The sequence below is a fragment of the Raphanus sativus genome, chromosome 9 (assembly GCF_000801105.2).
Source record: "Raphanus sativus cultivar WK10039 chromosome 9, ASM80110v3, whole genome shotgun sequence".
Classification (NCBI taxonomy): Eukaryota; Viridiplantae; Streptophyta; class Magnoliopsida; order Brassicales; family Brassicaceae; genus Raphanus; species Raphanus sativus.
Genome location: NC_079519.1, coordinates 34,265,575 through 34,277,892, shown reverse-complemented (window position 1 = coordinate 34,277,892; position 12,318 = coordinate 34,265,575). Strand labels below are relative to the sequence as shown.

Genomic DNA, 12,318 nt, shown 5'->3' with positions numbered 1-12,318 from the left:
AAAATTACAAATTTTAAGAAAATTAATTGGTTTTATTGAATTACTATTAGCTAAAAGCAGTTGAAAATTAAAAATTACAAAAACCATACATTTATTATAGTGATTCAATGCATTTTTTTAATATATGTCAAAATACTAAAAATCTATCTTTTAAAAACGAAAGAAGTATAGTCACTAAATAATAATCTGCGCCTAGCGCGGAAATAGATTATTAATTTCCTTATTTCTTAAGATAAGAAAATATTATGTCTTTTTAATCTGTATATAGTTTCGGTTTATGTTAGTTTTTTTTGTTTTAATTTTTTCCGCAACCGTAAATAATATCTGGAATCAATTTTTGATTTTAATAAGTTCATAGCTGTTTAAAGTAATTTATAACATTTTCTGTGATTATTTTAAAATATCAATAACCACTATTAACTGCAAAAACTATATTTGCGGTTGATAACGAGGGAATCAGTCATACCGTTAGTCATTTTTAAAACTGTCTTTAGGCGAGAAAATGTATTTATAGTTAGAGCTTTAGTAAAAACGTTCTCTTGTTCAAAAAAAAAAAAAATAATGTAAGAACGTTCTCTGAGAATCAGATGCTTCATTTATGTCCAAACTTTCTTCGAGAACGCACAGCATCAGTAATGCCCTATATTAGAATTCAACTGACTTCCGTAATCTTTCAACATATTGACAGATTTCAACAAATTTAACCATACAAAAGACTGCTGAAAACTTACCCGTTATCAACTTTCTTCTTCTTTTCACTCTCTCTTACTTAATCTAAGATTCAAATTAAATCACAAATCAACAGATCAAGCTACACGTTCTTCATCTGCATTACATTTTGACATATTTGATATCACGGTTGTAATATTACTCTCTTATCAAAAGCCCTTTGTCTCAAAAAAAAAATTACTCTCTTATCTCATAGTCTGCTATTTAAACTAATATATGTTTATTGGCTAAATATATAAGAAAAAACAACAATGGGATTTTTTTTTTTGATAAAAACAACAATGAGATTTTGACCAAAAAAAACAACAATGAGATGGAAAATGAGTTTTTACATAATAGTGCAAAAGGTACTGAGTCCCATAGAAATTGCAATTTCCATTGCGCTCATCGCGACCCACCATCCCATCTGCAACCACCTTCCATATATTCAAATCTTTCATCATATAATACAAAACACGATTATAGATATTCAAATCTTTCATCATATAATACAAAACACGAGTACAGATTCTTTAGCTAAGACATAAAGAATGTTTTTATAGAGATCAGATTTTCGTTGGTCTTATATTCCAAATAACTTTTTAGGTGTTTTTATTGCTTTTGATATTTAAAAAAAAAAACAAATTGAATGGGAAACACAAAAATTTGAATTTAGTGTAACTAACCAAAATAGATAGTCTGTAATTTGTTAGAAAATAATGAATCTATTAATATATATCAACAATACAATAATTATTATACTCATTAAAATAAATTATAAATAACCTATGATTTCAGCTGGATTAAATTTAGTATAATTAACATATGTTATTATAATCAATAAATCTAAACAAAATGATCATTTGAATCTCCCTTAATAATATTTATTAGTTAATAATAAGTTACCAAATCAGTTCTAAATATACATATTATTTTCTGTAACCCTCTTTGTTTATTAAAAAACATAACATCAAAATGGATACCTTTTCACTACGAATAAAGTACTTGGAAACCGACGATAAAAAACGGGATACCCGCCTTTACATTGAGAAAACAAATAAAATGAAATATATATACGTGTGTGTAAAAAGCTTACCCTCGCAGGTCGTTGTTCGGGCATGTTTTGGTCGCCAGGCGGCTCCTGCAACTTTAGAGAAGACGATGCCATTGTTTGGTTGTTTTATGAACCCTTGTCTTGCTAATGCGATTTGGCTAATTTTTTGTTGTGTTTTAACAGATATTGACTATACTGTTTTACAACGAATAAAATGGACCAGACTAATTAACACATATTGAATACTTCTATTATATTTTCCGAATAATATTTCATTTTATATTTTACACTCTTAAATAAATATTACTATATCTTCACATGGTAAATATGCTTTTAAAATATATTTACTATAGAATTGTCATTATTAATTATATAAATAAAATAGAATGAGTAGTAATTTAAAACAATATTTAATACTAATTACAAAAATTTTGAATTAAATAAAAGTAGAAATGAAAATTTAAGAAAGTTGTGAAAAATAAAATTTCATTCAAATTAAAATAACAGATATATATGTTAAGATTTTGTTGACATGCAATCTTATGATAAAAATATAAAGGTATATTTACATATTTTAAATAATAAACAATGATGAAAATACTCTACACAAAATATAGTAATATTTAAAAAATGCAGTGACATAATTAGTAATTTAAGAACAAAATTACTTTCAAAATTATACTTTTATTTTAATTGTATAGATAGTATATAAAATAATTTGATCTATATAAAATATAATCTTTCAAAATACATCAACATATACAAAATAAAATCAGAATGTTAAATGATAACAAATTTAAGACATTATAAGATGGAAAAGATGATGATTATGATGAGTCGTTCGGATGCAAAATCGAAATCATTTATTCTTTTCCTTTTTACATAAAACATACATAAAAATATACAAATCTTAAAATATTTTTTTTTAAAACTAATAACTCTATATTAATAAAAGGTCATTTTCCTTAATAGATATTTTTATGTTTTTGTCACAAAAATATACATAGAAGAAATAAAATGATCAAAATGTTTTTTTTGATAGAATATCAAATTTATTGATCATATTGCTCATTTACAAAGGGGCTATGAAACTAACTATAAAACAAATAAAAGAATGAAAGACTCATATATTTATGGAAAAACTTCAAACCATCTCTTGAGCAGACCCTTCAAAATGATCAAAATGTTTTATTTAAGGGAATAAAAAACTTTTATATCCTAGATATATAAATACAAATAAATAAAAAAATAAACTAAAAGTGAAAGTGAAAAAAAAAATATTTATAATTTCGAATTATATGTTTTCAAATTCGAATTTTTTTATAAATTTGCTTTTTCAAATTTTCTTTTCAAATTTTGTTTTTGAAATTCGAAAATGCTTTTTGAAACTATTTTAAAAGTTTTTATTTTCAATTTTTAGTATTTATTTTTTATTTTATAAAACTTTAAAACCTAAACCTAAAATTTCACCTCTTAAATGATTCGTTAATCCTGGGGATATAAATGTAAATTAACCTTTTAATGAAATATTTTGGTTATTTTCTTATATGCTATATTTGTGACAAAAAGAATTTTAGTGTTATCCTAGAGAATATCTGTTAAAAAGAATATCACAGTTCCAGTATAATTTGTGTACAGAGTTTTTGATGTTTAAAGAAAAAGATTTTTAGAGTAATAGATACTTGAAAAACATTCATAGTCAACGTACCAGAGGAGGGTGGCTACGCCTAGATCGTAATAAAACGAAACTATCCAGGAAGACATGATGCGGATGATTGTAATTCCGCCGCATATAACAGTTGACGCAGAGATCAAACGTCTCTCCAACACACTGCGATTCGAAGCACGTTACACACGTAAAGTGTAAACCAATGAGAGGCTGGAGGCACGTGCGGCAGCCGATGGTCCGCGTCCGAGCCACATAGTAAAGCGTCAAAACCTCCCAGAAGTCAAGCTGGCCGTCTCTATTTCGGTCTAGTTCCTGAAACATGTCGCGATGGACCCAAGCTAAACCAGTGGTTCTACACAAGAAGTCGGTATACTCTTGAAAGCTGACACGGCCATTACCGTCACCGTCCATTGAACAGAAAAACTGCCATGCCAAATTCTGTTGCTCCGTGGAGCCGTTGTTGTAATAGGCTGTTGCCGCTTCATGGAGCTCTTGCATTGTTGATAAGGCTGTTGAAAAAGATAATGAGTGAAGAGTCTCTTGTGGATGTTATGAAGAGGAGACTTTTGATTAGGCTGGTCGTCAACGCCTTGAACAAAATATAAAAACATTTCCTTTATTATGCTAAACTGAACAAAATACGCCTACATTGAAGTCCAATAAACAATTGTAAGCTTTTTTTTAAGCCCAATAAACAGTTGTAAGCTTTTATTGAAGCCCAATAAACAAAATCCAATCATTGCTCTTGGGTTATTTCTAAGATCTTTCATGCCCTCAAATTCTCAGATCAGGCTTTGACTGGAACAGAGTTCCAGTTCTGGTTCTTAGAAATTTATCTTAACTTCTACATTTGATTGCTGACTAAAGTTTTCACAATAGTTAAACTCATAAGCCTGGAGAAATTTAGAATCATTGGTACTATTGCGAAGGCGTGTATTATCTGATTTATATCCAAACCTAAGTCTGTTACATCTTAGTTTAAACTTATATTTAGAATGAGAGAATTAAAGCAAACAAAGTAATAGAGAAAAACAATTGCAAATGTGAAAAACTCTTATTCTTACTGATGATCTCTCAAAAGATGTTGAGATTTCATCGGTAATACGCCATTTGTCTAGATGACATAAAAGGAGAGGAAGCAACAGGTTTCTTCTTAGTCTTCTTCTCCACTTTGGTTTCAGACCGAAGCCAATTCTCAACCACAGAGAGCAAATTCGGTGACGTTTCTAAATCCTTGATCTCCTTCAGTTTAGCAGAGAGCTTCAGCTCTCCTCCATGGATATAGGCCAAATGACTAGCCCATGTCTCTAGTCCGTCGAAAATATGCGTTGCGTATACAATTGTAGCTCCTCTCTGATCAATAATTAAAACAAAAAAAACAGTGAATCAGAAATATTTGATGTTTCTCATCCTAAGCTCACTCATCTCAACGCAGCAGGACCTATCTTTAAATTTGACTCCATTAGCTCTGTTTGTGTGAGGAGTAATCTTTATTATGTTCCCGTTTTTATATAATTTAAGTATATTGCAAGACCAAGACAGCTAAAGCGGATCATAAAGACGCAATAAGAACCAATAATGAAAAGGCTTGGTTTTACCTGTTCACATTCTTCTTTGAAGAATTCCAACAAATCCATCCTAGCAACAACGTCGAGGTCAACAGTGACCTCATCCAGTAACAGTACCTGTGATCAGAAATCACCTTTACAATTTTTACCGAAACTCAAAACAGAGACCAATTGATATTAGTTTTTATGTGAATTACAACAGAATCAATGTAATGAATAAACCTTGAAGGGAAGTAAAAGACCCATGCATATTTGCACACGACGCCTCTGCCCATCAGAAACCTTGTGCATACGCCACTTAAGGTTGATATCAAGAAGATCAATCAGTTTCTCTCTTCTCTCAGGATCAATCCCTTCAACTGTTTGGAAACAAAAACAAAAAACAAAAGAAAACAGTTCACAAATGTCTTCTTCATGCGAATCAAAAAGATTGATTAAGTATCATGCTGCTTGCTAGGACAGAGAATATCAATCACCTCCGAATATCATATGCTCTGCTGAGAAATCACCCTGAAGAGGAATCTCACCCTATATAAACACAAAAAAACATCACAATATTAGAAACAAAAAAAATATCAAAAAAAATACATGAGATGTTTTAGATAGCAAAAACTACAATACTACTCACAGCAGAACCAGCGGTTTTGCTCCAAGAGCCTCCAAGGTAAGACAAGTCACCACTGCAGACAAGGTCTGTGTCGTGAAAAGCAGAGCGATTCAGGACCTGCACAATGTTCTTCCCTCCGACCATATGCTTTCCTGCTAGAATCTTCAACAATGTCGTCTTCCCTGACAAAAATCAAAGAAATAATCACAATGATTCAGAGATTAATTAAGGAAACTTAACCAATACAAACCGAAACTAAACCGATAAATCAAACCTCAAATCATATCTCATCAACAAACCGGAAAAGCAAGAAGAGAAATTAATCGATTTATTATTATTACCAGATCCATTAGCACCAACCAAGAGGCAACGAGATCCGGCGGGGAGATCCAGGCTGAAATCGAAGAATATAGGATCCTGGACATCGTACGAAAACTGCATTCCGCTAACCCTAATCGCACCCTCGCTTCTCGCCATCGCATCTTTCTCCGTCATTTTTTTGAGGATCAAACAGTGAGAGAGAAGTGATTTGTTATTTTACTCGGTGAACGACGATTTTCCCTCCGTCGTGTCTTTCTATTTATATACGTTAGCCAGTAGAATTAGGCCACGTCATGTGCTTTTCTGTCCATTAAATTTGCATACTTTTTACAAGTCTTTCCTCAATGCTCATACGTTTAACCAGCAGGACGCTGACACGTCAGTTAATGCTTCTCATCGACAAAAAGACAACAATAAAGCGACAGCCTCCTAAACAGATAGATGTGTTCTCATTGATATGAAAAAAAAAAAGAATTCAACCGAAAGCATAATAAGAGTCGAAAACCTCTCCTTCTCTCTAACTCAGAAACGAGCATATCTTTGTTAAGAATGCAATGCTTCAAATGGCTTGAGAAGGATTTACAATACTCTCGGCTGAAGTCTGGAGCTTTGAATCCAGGAGGAAGAGTGAGAGTTGGAGAGTTGGACCTTATTCAATACGGTTAATTAAGAGGAAGACTCAAGAAAAGGTAGACATGTGAATCGTATTTATGCAGAACTTTGTGCACTTATTTTTGGAATGTGAAAAAGTATCAAATATCAATTGTATCCAGTATCATTTATTTTGGAATTATCCAGTACGATTTAGTGAAGGACTCGAGAGAAAGACACGTATGAATCGTATTAGATGAAACTTGTCCTTTTTAGTATTGAACACATGGATTCTTGCGGAATAATGTGTATCATGTAAGTTATGCATAACACTAATAATGTATATTTTGTTTTGTTTTGTGGAGTGACATAAAAGAATATAGAAGTCAAAGGTCTAATTTCTTATGAGCATATACAAGATTGGCTATAGGTGAGGGTGAAGGCCAAACACGGTTCACTACTGGACGCTCTTTGTTTGATCAAATCAACATAAGAAAGCTGATAGACTACATTATGGTCTTCAACTACATGCAATTTGGCCGAAGGCGCAACACGAGATATCTGCTTTCAATATTAAAGTGATTTTGCAGCTTCCACCGATAATCATTTATGTTAAGTTGACACTTGACAATCCTTTGTTTTTAAATGGTTTATAATTCCCAAGTAACTGACTACAAATGCTTTAAAGCGCTTAACAAACTGTTTTTTTTATAAAACCGTTACAAAGAATTACTACACGAAATTGTTGAGTTGATTGCTGACCTTCAAAACCTTTTGAAATCGTCTGGTTTCTAGCATTTTGTGACAATCTAAAAACTGTTTTATCAAACCGTCTCAATGAATCAAAACCAACCGTTGATCCATGATTGATGATTTGATATCCTCAAAGCCATGGTCTCGTCTTTAGGTAAGTGTAGAAAGTGGACTTTTTTGGCAAAGGAATCTTGATAAACCAACAGAACAAGTGTATTTGAAGGTTTAAAAATATGAACACAAAAAAACCCAACTATTTAACAGAAATAGCAAATTTTGTGTGCGTCGGCCGTGTTCTACTGATTATAATCGATCAACCACAATAAAACAAATTGTTATGATAATAAAGTAAACATAACAAAATAATATGTTATTCATGTAGGTCTTCCACTCCCATCACATGCCCCCACTTGTTCACCCCCAGGCTGTCACTTAGCATGCCTTATTCTTTTGTCCATACGTTTTCTTCTTTTTACAACATACAATGACACAAACACATACATTCCACATACATGTCTACGGTCTACATGTCTATGTATACGTATAATATATGTCTATAGATAGATACATGCATGATTAATCTACATTTTTGAATTCATCATATCGCGGTGTCTACGTGTTATAATAGACGAACTCTATTGCTAAAGCAGCTTTATCTTCCCTCTCTACTTCTGCAACTTTGTAGAATGACATTGAGTCTATTAGTTAAAGTTTGGTTTGCTCAAAAAAAAAAAAAATAGACGAACTTAGTAATCTCTATATAGGCTATTTAGTTTACACCATATGTGTGTTTAAAAAAAAAACTACACCATGTTTTTTTTTATCAACTCGCATTTTTCTTAATTTACTTTGAGTTCCACATACTATTCCTATTCTAGTTCAAAAAATAATAACTTTTAGACAAATACCAAAAACGGTTTCATCACTGAAGTCAATTATAGTAATGCTAAATTAAGTATATACGAGTATAATAAATTATCAAGTCTTCCTTTTCTTTCTCTGTTTGAATGTAGATAAGTGCCACCAACCATTAATTAATTAGTTAAGACTTGAGAGTTCTGTGTTAGTGTCGGTTGTTACCCTAAGTACGTACATTCATATAGTAAAAGAAAGATTGTTATTTCGTTGTTAACTCTAATACAAAAAGTCGATATGAACTGTGTTTGTATAAATATTAAAGCTAGAATTCATCACAATTTGAAGCAGCTCATATAATTTCTCACATATCTTGATTAAATTTCATTTATGTATTTTAAAATCGGTGCAAAAATTGCGATCACACAAACGAATTATACATAGCTGTTAAAAGAAAAAGGAGTTATATTTTATTAATAAATTCATGATCAAATATATAATTGCATAGAGAATCCGATTTTTGTCGGCAAATGCTTAATCAAAATGGCTTATTATCCAAAATATATCTCACACCAACTAAGCCACAGCTCATCACTAAAGCTTTTTTCTCATCCATATAAGTCACATAGCTTGCAACCTCACTTTCCCATCCACGCATAAACTCAAACTTCAAACACACAATGGCAACCATTCATCTAACGCTAGCTCCTCTCCTCCTCCTCCTCGCCGCCATCTTCCTCTCCACGGAGGTAACTGCTCAGCCCGCCGCTCCTGCTCCTGGCCCTACCGGTCCCATCAACATCACAGCGATCCTAGAAAAAGGCGGTCAGTTTGTTACTTTTATCCGTCTTCTAAACACAACTCAAATCGGAAGCCAAATCAACATCCAAATCAACAGTTCATCAGAAGGCATGACCGTATTCGCACCAACGGACAACGCTTTCCAAAACCTTAAACCGGGAGCCCTAAACAAGTTAAGCCCGGACGACCAAGTCAAGCTCATTCTTTACCATGTTAGTCCCAAGTTCTACACAATGGATGATCTTCTCTCCGTAAGCAACCCTGTCAGAACACAAGCTACTGGTCGAGACGGTGGAGCGGTTTACGGACTTAACTTCACCGGTCAAGGGAACCAAGTGAACGTGTCGACAGGCGTCATCGAGACACGTGTCAGTAATGCACTAAGAAAAGAACGTCCACTTGCGGTTTACGTGGTGGACATGGTATTGTTGCCTGAAGAGATGTTTGGAGACCGCAAGAAGATCTCACCGGTGGCGCCTGCTCCAAAATCCAAATCTCCTGCTGTCTCTGATGACTCATCAGACGACTCCTCTAAGAAAGCGGCGGTTCCGTCCCAGAAGTCTGGCTCCGGTGAGATGAAGGCTGGATTAGGCTTTGGTCTTGGATTTATTCTCTTATGTTTAAAATTCATTGTTTAATTGTGCTGCTTTATTTTTTTATTTAATTGTGTGGGTTGTGTAATAAGAAACTTGTGTATTGAATATGATGTATCATGCTGCATGGATTGAAAACTGAAATAAGATTTTTTTTTTTTTTAAATATATACGTATATGATGATAGAAATTTTAGCTGTGAATTTGAGGTCTTAAAAATCGAAAGGAGAGTGTAGCAAGGGAAAAACAAAAGTGGTACATGAGTCCATAGATGCAATACGCAGAGACCAGAAGCTACAAAAGGAGTAATATGCTATTGGATTGTATTATTTTGGAATTGCTAATAGTAGTTTTTTCGAACTCTCTGATTTTTTTTTTTAATTTCTATGACACATTAATTAAAGATATTAAGGGCATCATTATCAATAGGACTTGTGAAAGTCCTAAGATAAATTGTTTTTTTCTTTTAATTTTCTTTTGTCCGATCACATGGAGAGAAACCAATCACATGGAGGAAAAAAAGAAAAAAGTTAAGGATAGAGTTTAGGACGTTGCTTATATTAGGATAATTGAGAAAAAGTGGTGGACCCACACCAAAACTACTTAAGACCAATGTTCAAAAACTCGCTAAGCGATACGTGTGTGGAAGGGTAGCGCCTAGCGCCGAATGTATTAATCGTAGATTATACGGAGATTAATCGGGAGTAATTTTAGGGTTTTTAATACTGTTTTAAGTGTTATATATTAAACATGTGTAATAAAAATATCGAATAGCTCTGGTCTAGCGGTTAGGACACCCTATCATGTTATCCCTTCGACAAGTAGATTTCAGAGCCGTCTTCTCTTTTTTCTTTTGACGATTTCTTTGTTCTTTCTCTCTTTCATATGATTTTTAATCAACAACATCAGATCTACAGCCTAATACGTGATTTGATGCTTCAAATATGCATAAGGATTAACTTTTTATTTTTCACCGATTAAGTGACCGAACAACATCAAATCGCGGCGCTCGGTGGCCGAGCAGCATTTTTGCGGCGAGTACGCAGCCCTAGGCGGCGAGTTTTCGAACAGAGCTTAGGACTAATCTTAGAACCGACCAATATTTGTGCTCTAAAAAGGTCTTGTTTAGAGTTTTATGAAAGTTAACAAAACAGTTAAAAGCATTTCTTTTTGTTTACCCAAACTAAATAAAGTACCCAAAACAGACTAAAAACTAAGAAACCAATACAGGTTATTTCCATTGTTCCTATTGTGATTTGGTTTACATTTTCCTGTCTTCTATAACTTTTTTTTTCTGTTCTCACAAAACTTACCTTTTGACGACAAAGCGATATTCGATCAACACGACACCGTATTGAGATAAATTAAATTGGGCTCTGAAGCCCATTATCAAACACGTAAAAGGGCTATACAATATGTCGCATTAGCTTTGGTGACATAGCCCTAGCTTCCGAGGAAATGTGAAAAGCACACTCGACGGGTGAGAGAAAGGGAAGAGAAAAAAAAATGAAATTCACAGACTCTCCGGTGATCGAGCTAACAGTGAACGGCACACTGCTCTCAATCCAGCAAGACAACTCCACGATGCACGTCGGAACCTCCGTATGGCCCTGCTCTCTCGTCCTCGCCAAGTTCGCCGAGCGCTGGTCCGCAACGGACTCATCATCTCCGTCACCGTCTCCGAATCCATACGCCGAACTCCTCCATTTCCGCCGCCGTCGCGCCGTCGAGCTAGGCACCGGATGCGGAGTCGCCGGCATGGCGTTTCACCTGCTAGGCCTGACGGAGATCGTGCTCACCGACGTGGTCCAGGTCATGCCGGCGCTCAAGCACAACCTGAAACGGAACAAGGCGGCGCTCGGTAAGCTCCTGAAGACCTCCGTCGTCTCCTGGAGCAACCGGGATCAGATCTCGGCGCTGAACCCGCCTTTCGATCTGGTCATCGCGGCGGACGTGGTGTACATCGAGGAGTCGGTGGGGCAGCTGGTGGCGGCGATGGAGTCGCTGATGAAGGAAGACGGAGCTGTGCTGCTTGGTTATCAGATTAGGTCGCCGGAAGCTGATAAGCTGTTCTGGGAGCTGTGCGACGCCGTTTTTAGGATCGAGAAGGTTCCTCATGAGCATCTACATGCTGAGTACGCTTACGAGGAAGCTGACGTGTACATCTTTAGAAAGAAGGCGAAGAAGAGTGAATCGGAATGAAACCTGTTTCGTTTCTGTTAAAACATTTACAAATTTGGATGTAACCTTTTTTTTTTCTTTTACTTATTTATTGCCATCGATTTCGAATTAGCTCAAAATTAGTAAACGGACACTATTGTATAACACGGATCAGTGAGCAGTTTGGGGGTTGGATTATATTTTACTTGTATGGAGATAGTGTTTGGACACATGTCATGTCACACATCACAAGAGTTTGTGGGAGATTAGCAAGTACCAAGTATTTCAAGGACTAGGGTGAAGACGATGGTGACCTTAACAAACTCTCTCTACGCATCTTTCCATTGTAAAGCTCTTTATCCTTTTAGGAGATTAGCATTATTTAGTTATTTGAATTGATTCTCCTTCTCCTCTTTGCATAGATTTCAATTCTCACATATCATCTATCTTATGATAGAATAATCATCTTTCGTTAGTATCGGTGTTAGATGACCATTTTGTGGCCCAAAATATTGGCTATGTTTAGGAATGCTGATGCAAAAAGAATGGTCGAACTTAATAAGGTGTGAATGTGTTCTACACTATTCTGTTGCGGTGTTTTCTGACTGTAAGATGCCTTGCAATTCCTACATTTTAAG

General features: G+C 34.5%; 4 protein-coding genes across 9 annotated transcripts; 2 read left to right on the top strand and 2 right to left on the bottom strand.

Moving 5' to 3' along the window:
• Positions 1-932: 932 nt before the first annotated feature.
• LOC108826972 (uncharacterized) lies at positions 933-4,024 on the bottom strand. Of its 6 annotated transcripts, none has more exons than XM_056995094.1 (3): positions 3,471-4,024; positions 1,805-1,849; positions 933-1,145 (listed from the first exon to the last, which is right to left on the bottom strand). In XM_056995094.1, the coding sequence occupies exons 1-3, from the start codon at positions 3,927-3,929 to the stop codon at positions 957-959; spliced, it is 693 nt and encodes a 230-aa protein (XP_056851074.1). In that variant the 5' UTR covers positions 3,930-4,024; the 3' UTR covers positions 933-956. The 6 variants fall into 6 exon arrangements, 4 of the variants coding, with proteins under 4 accessions (XP_056851074.1, XP_018455815.2, XP_056851075.1 ...); XM_018600313.2 differs by having other exon boundaries at positions 1,805-1,855; positions 3,471-4,023; XM_056995095.1 differs by having other exon boundaries at positions 933-1,135; positions 3,471-4,023.
• Positions 4,025-4,350: 326 nt separating this feature from the next.
• Positions 4,351-6,173, bottom strand: LOC108826971 (ABC transporter I family member 21). Its single transcript, XM_018600312.2, has 6 exons — positions 5,948-6,173; positions 5,628-5,788; positions 5,476-5,527; positions 5,222-5,358; positions 5,030-5,116; positions 4,351-4,784 (listed from the first exon to the last, which is right to left on the bottom strand). Exons 1-6 carry the CDS (start codon positions 6,099-6,101, stop codon positions 4,524-4,526), a joined length of 852 nt encoding a protein of 283 aa, XP_018455814.1. The 5' UTR covers positions 6,102-6,173; the 3' UTR covers positions 4,351-4,523.
• Positions 6,174-8,746: 2,573 nt separating this feature from the next.
• LOC108826970 (fasciclin-like arabinogalactan protein 13) lies at positions 8,747-9,678 on the top strand. Its single transcript, XM_018600311.2, has one exon. The coding sequence runs from the start codon at positions 8,807-8,809 to the stop codon at positions 9,563-9,565; it is 759 nt and encodes a 252-aa protein (XP_018455813.1). The 5' UTR covers positions 8,747-8,806; the 3' UTR covers positions 9,566-9,678.
• Positions 9,679-10,950: 1,272 nt separating this feature from the next.
• LOC108834755 (uncharacterized) lies at positions 10,951-11,812 on the top strand. Its single transcript, XM_018608081.2, has one exon. The coding sequence runs from the start codon at positions 11,027-11,029 to the stop codon at positions 11,720-11,722; it is 696 nt and encodes a 231-aa protein (XP_018463583.2). The 5' UTR covers positions 10,951-11,026; the 3' UTR covers positions 11,723-11,812.
• Positions 11,813-12,318: the final 506 nt, after the last annotated feature.

Excerpts from the sequence above, each read along its gene's own strand:
- LOC108826972 (XM_018600313.2), bottom strand. The coding sequence starts at position 3,929 with ATGCAAGAGCTCCATGAAGCGGCAACAGCCTATTACAACAACGGCTCC. Across the intron at positions 1,856-3,470 it reads GGCGTAGCCACCCTCCTCTG|TTGCAGGAGCCGCCTGGCGA; the intron begins GTACGTTGACTA and ends TCTTCTCTAAAG. Across the intron at positions 1,146-1,804 it reads CCGAACAACGACCTGCGAGG|GTGGTTGCAGATGGGATGGT; the intron begins GTAAGCTTTTTA and ends AATATATGGAAG.
- LOC108826971 (XM_018600312.2), bottom strand. The coding sequence starts at position 6,101 with ATGACGGAGAAAGATGCGATGGCGAGAAGCGAGGGTGCGATTAGGGTT. Across the intron at positions 5,359-5,475 it reads AGAGCATATGATATTCGGAG|TTGAAGGGATTGATCCTGAG; the intron begins GTGATTGATATT and ends GTTTCCAAACAG. Across the intron at positions 5,117-5,221 it reads GTCTTTTACTTCCCTTCAAG|GTACTGTTACTGGATGAGGT; the intron begins GTTTATTCATTA and ends TTCTGATCACAG.
- LOC108826970 (XM_018600311.2), top strand. The coding sequence starts at position 8,807 with ATGGCAACCATTCATCTAACGCTAGCTCCTCTCCTCCTCCTCCTCGCC.
- LOC108834755 (XM_018608081.2), top strand. The coding sequence starts at position 11,027 with ATGAAATTCACAGACTCTCCGGTGATCGAGCTAACAGTGAACGGCACA.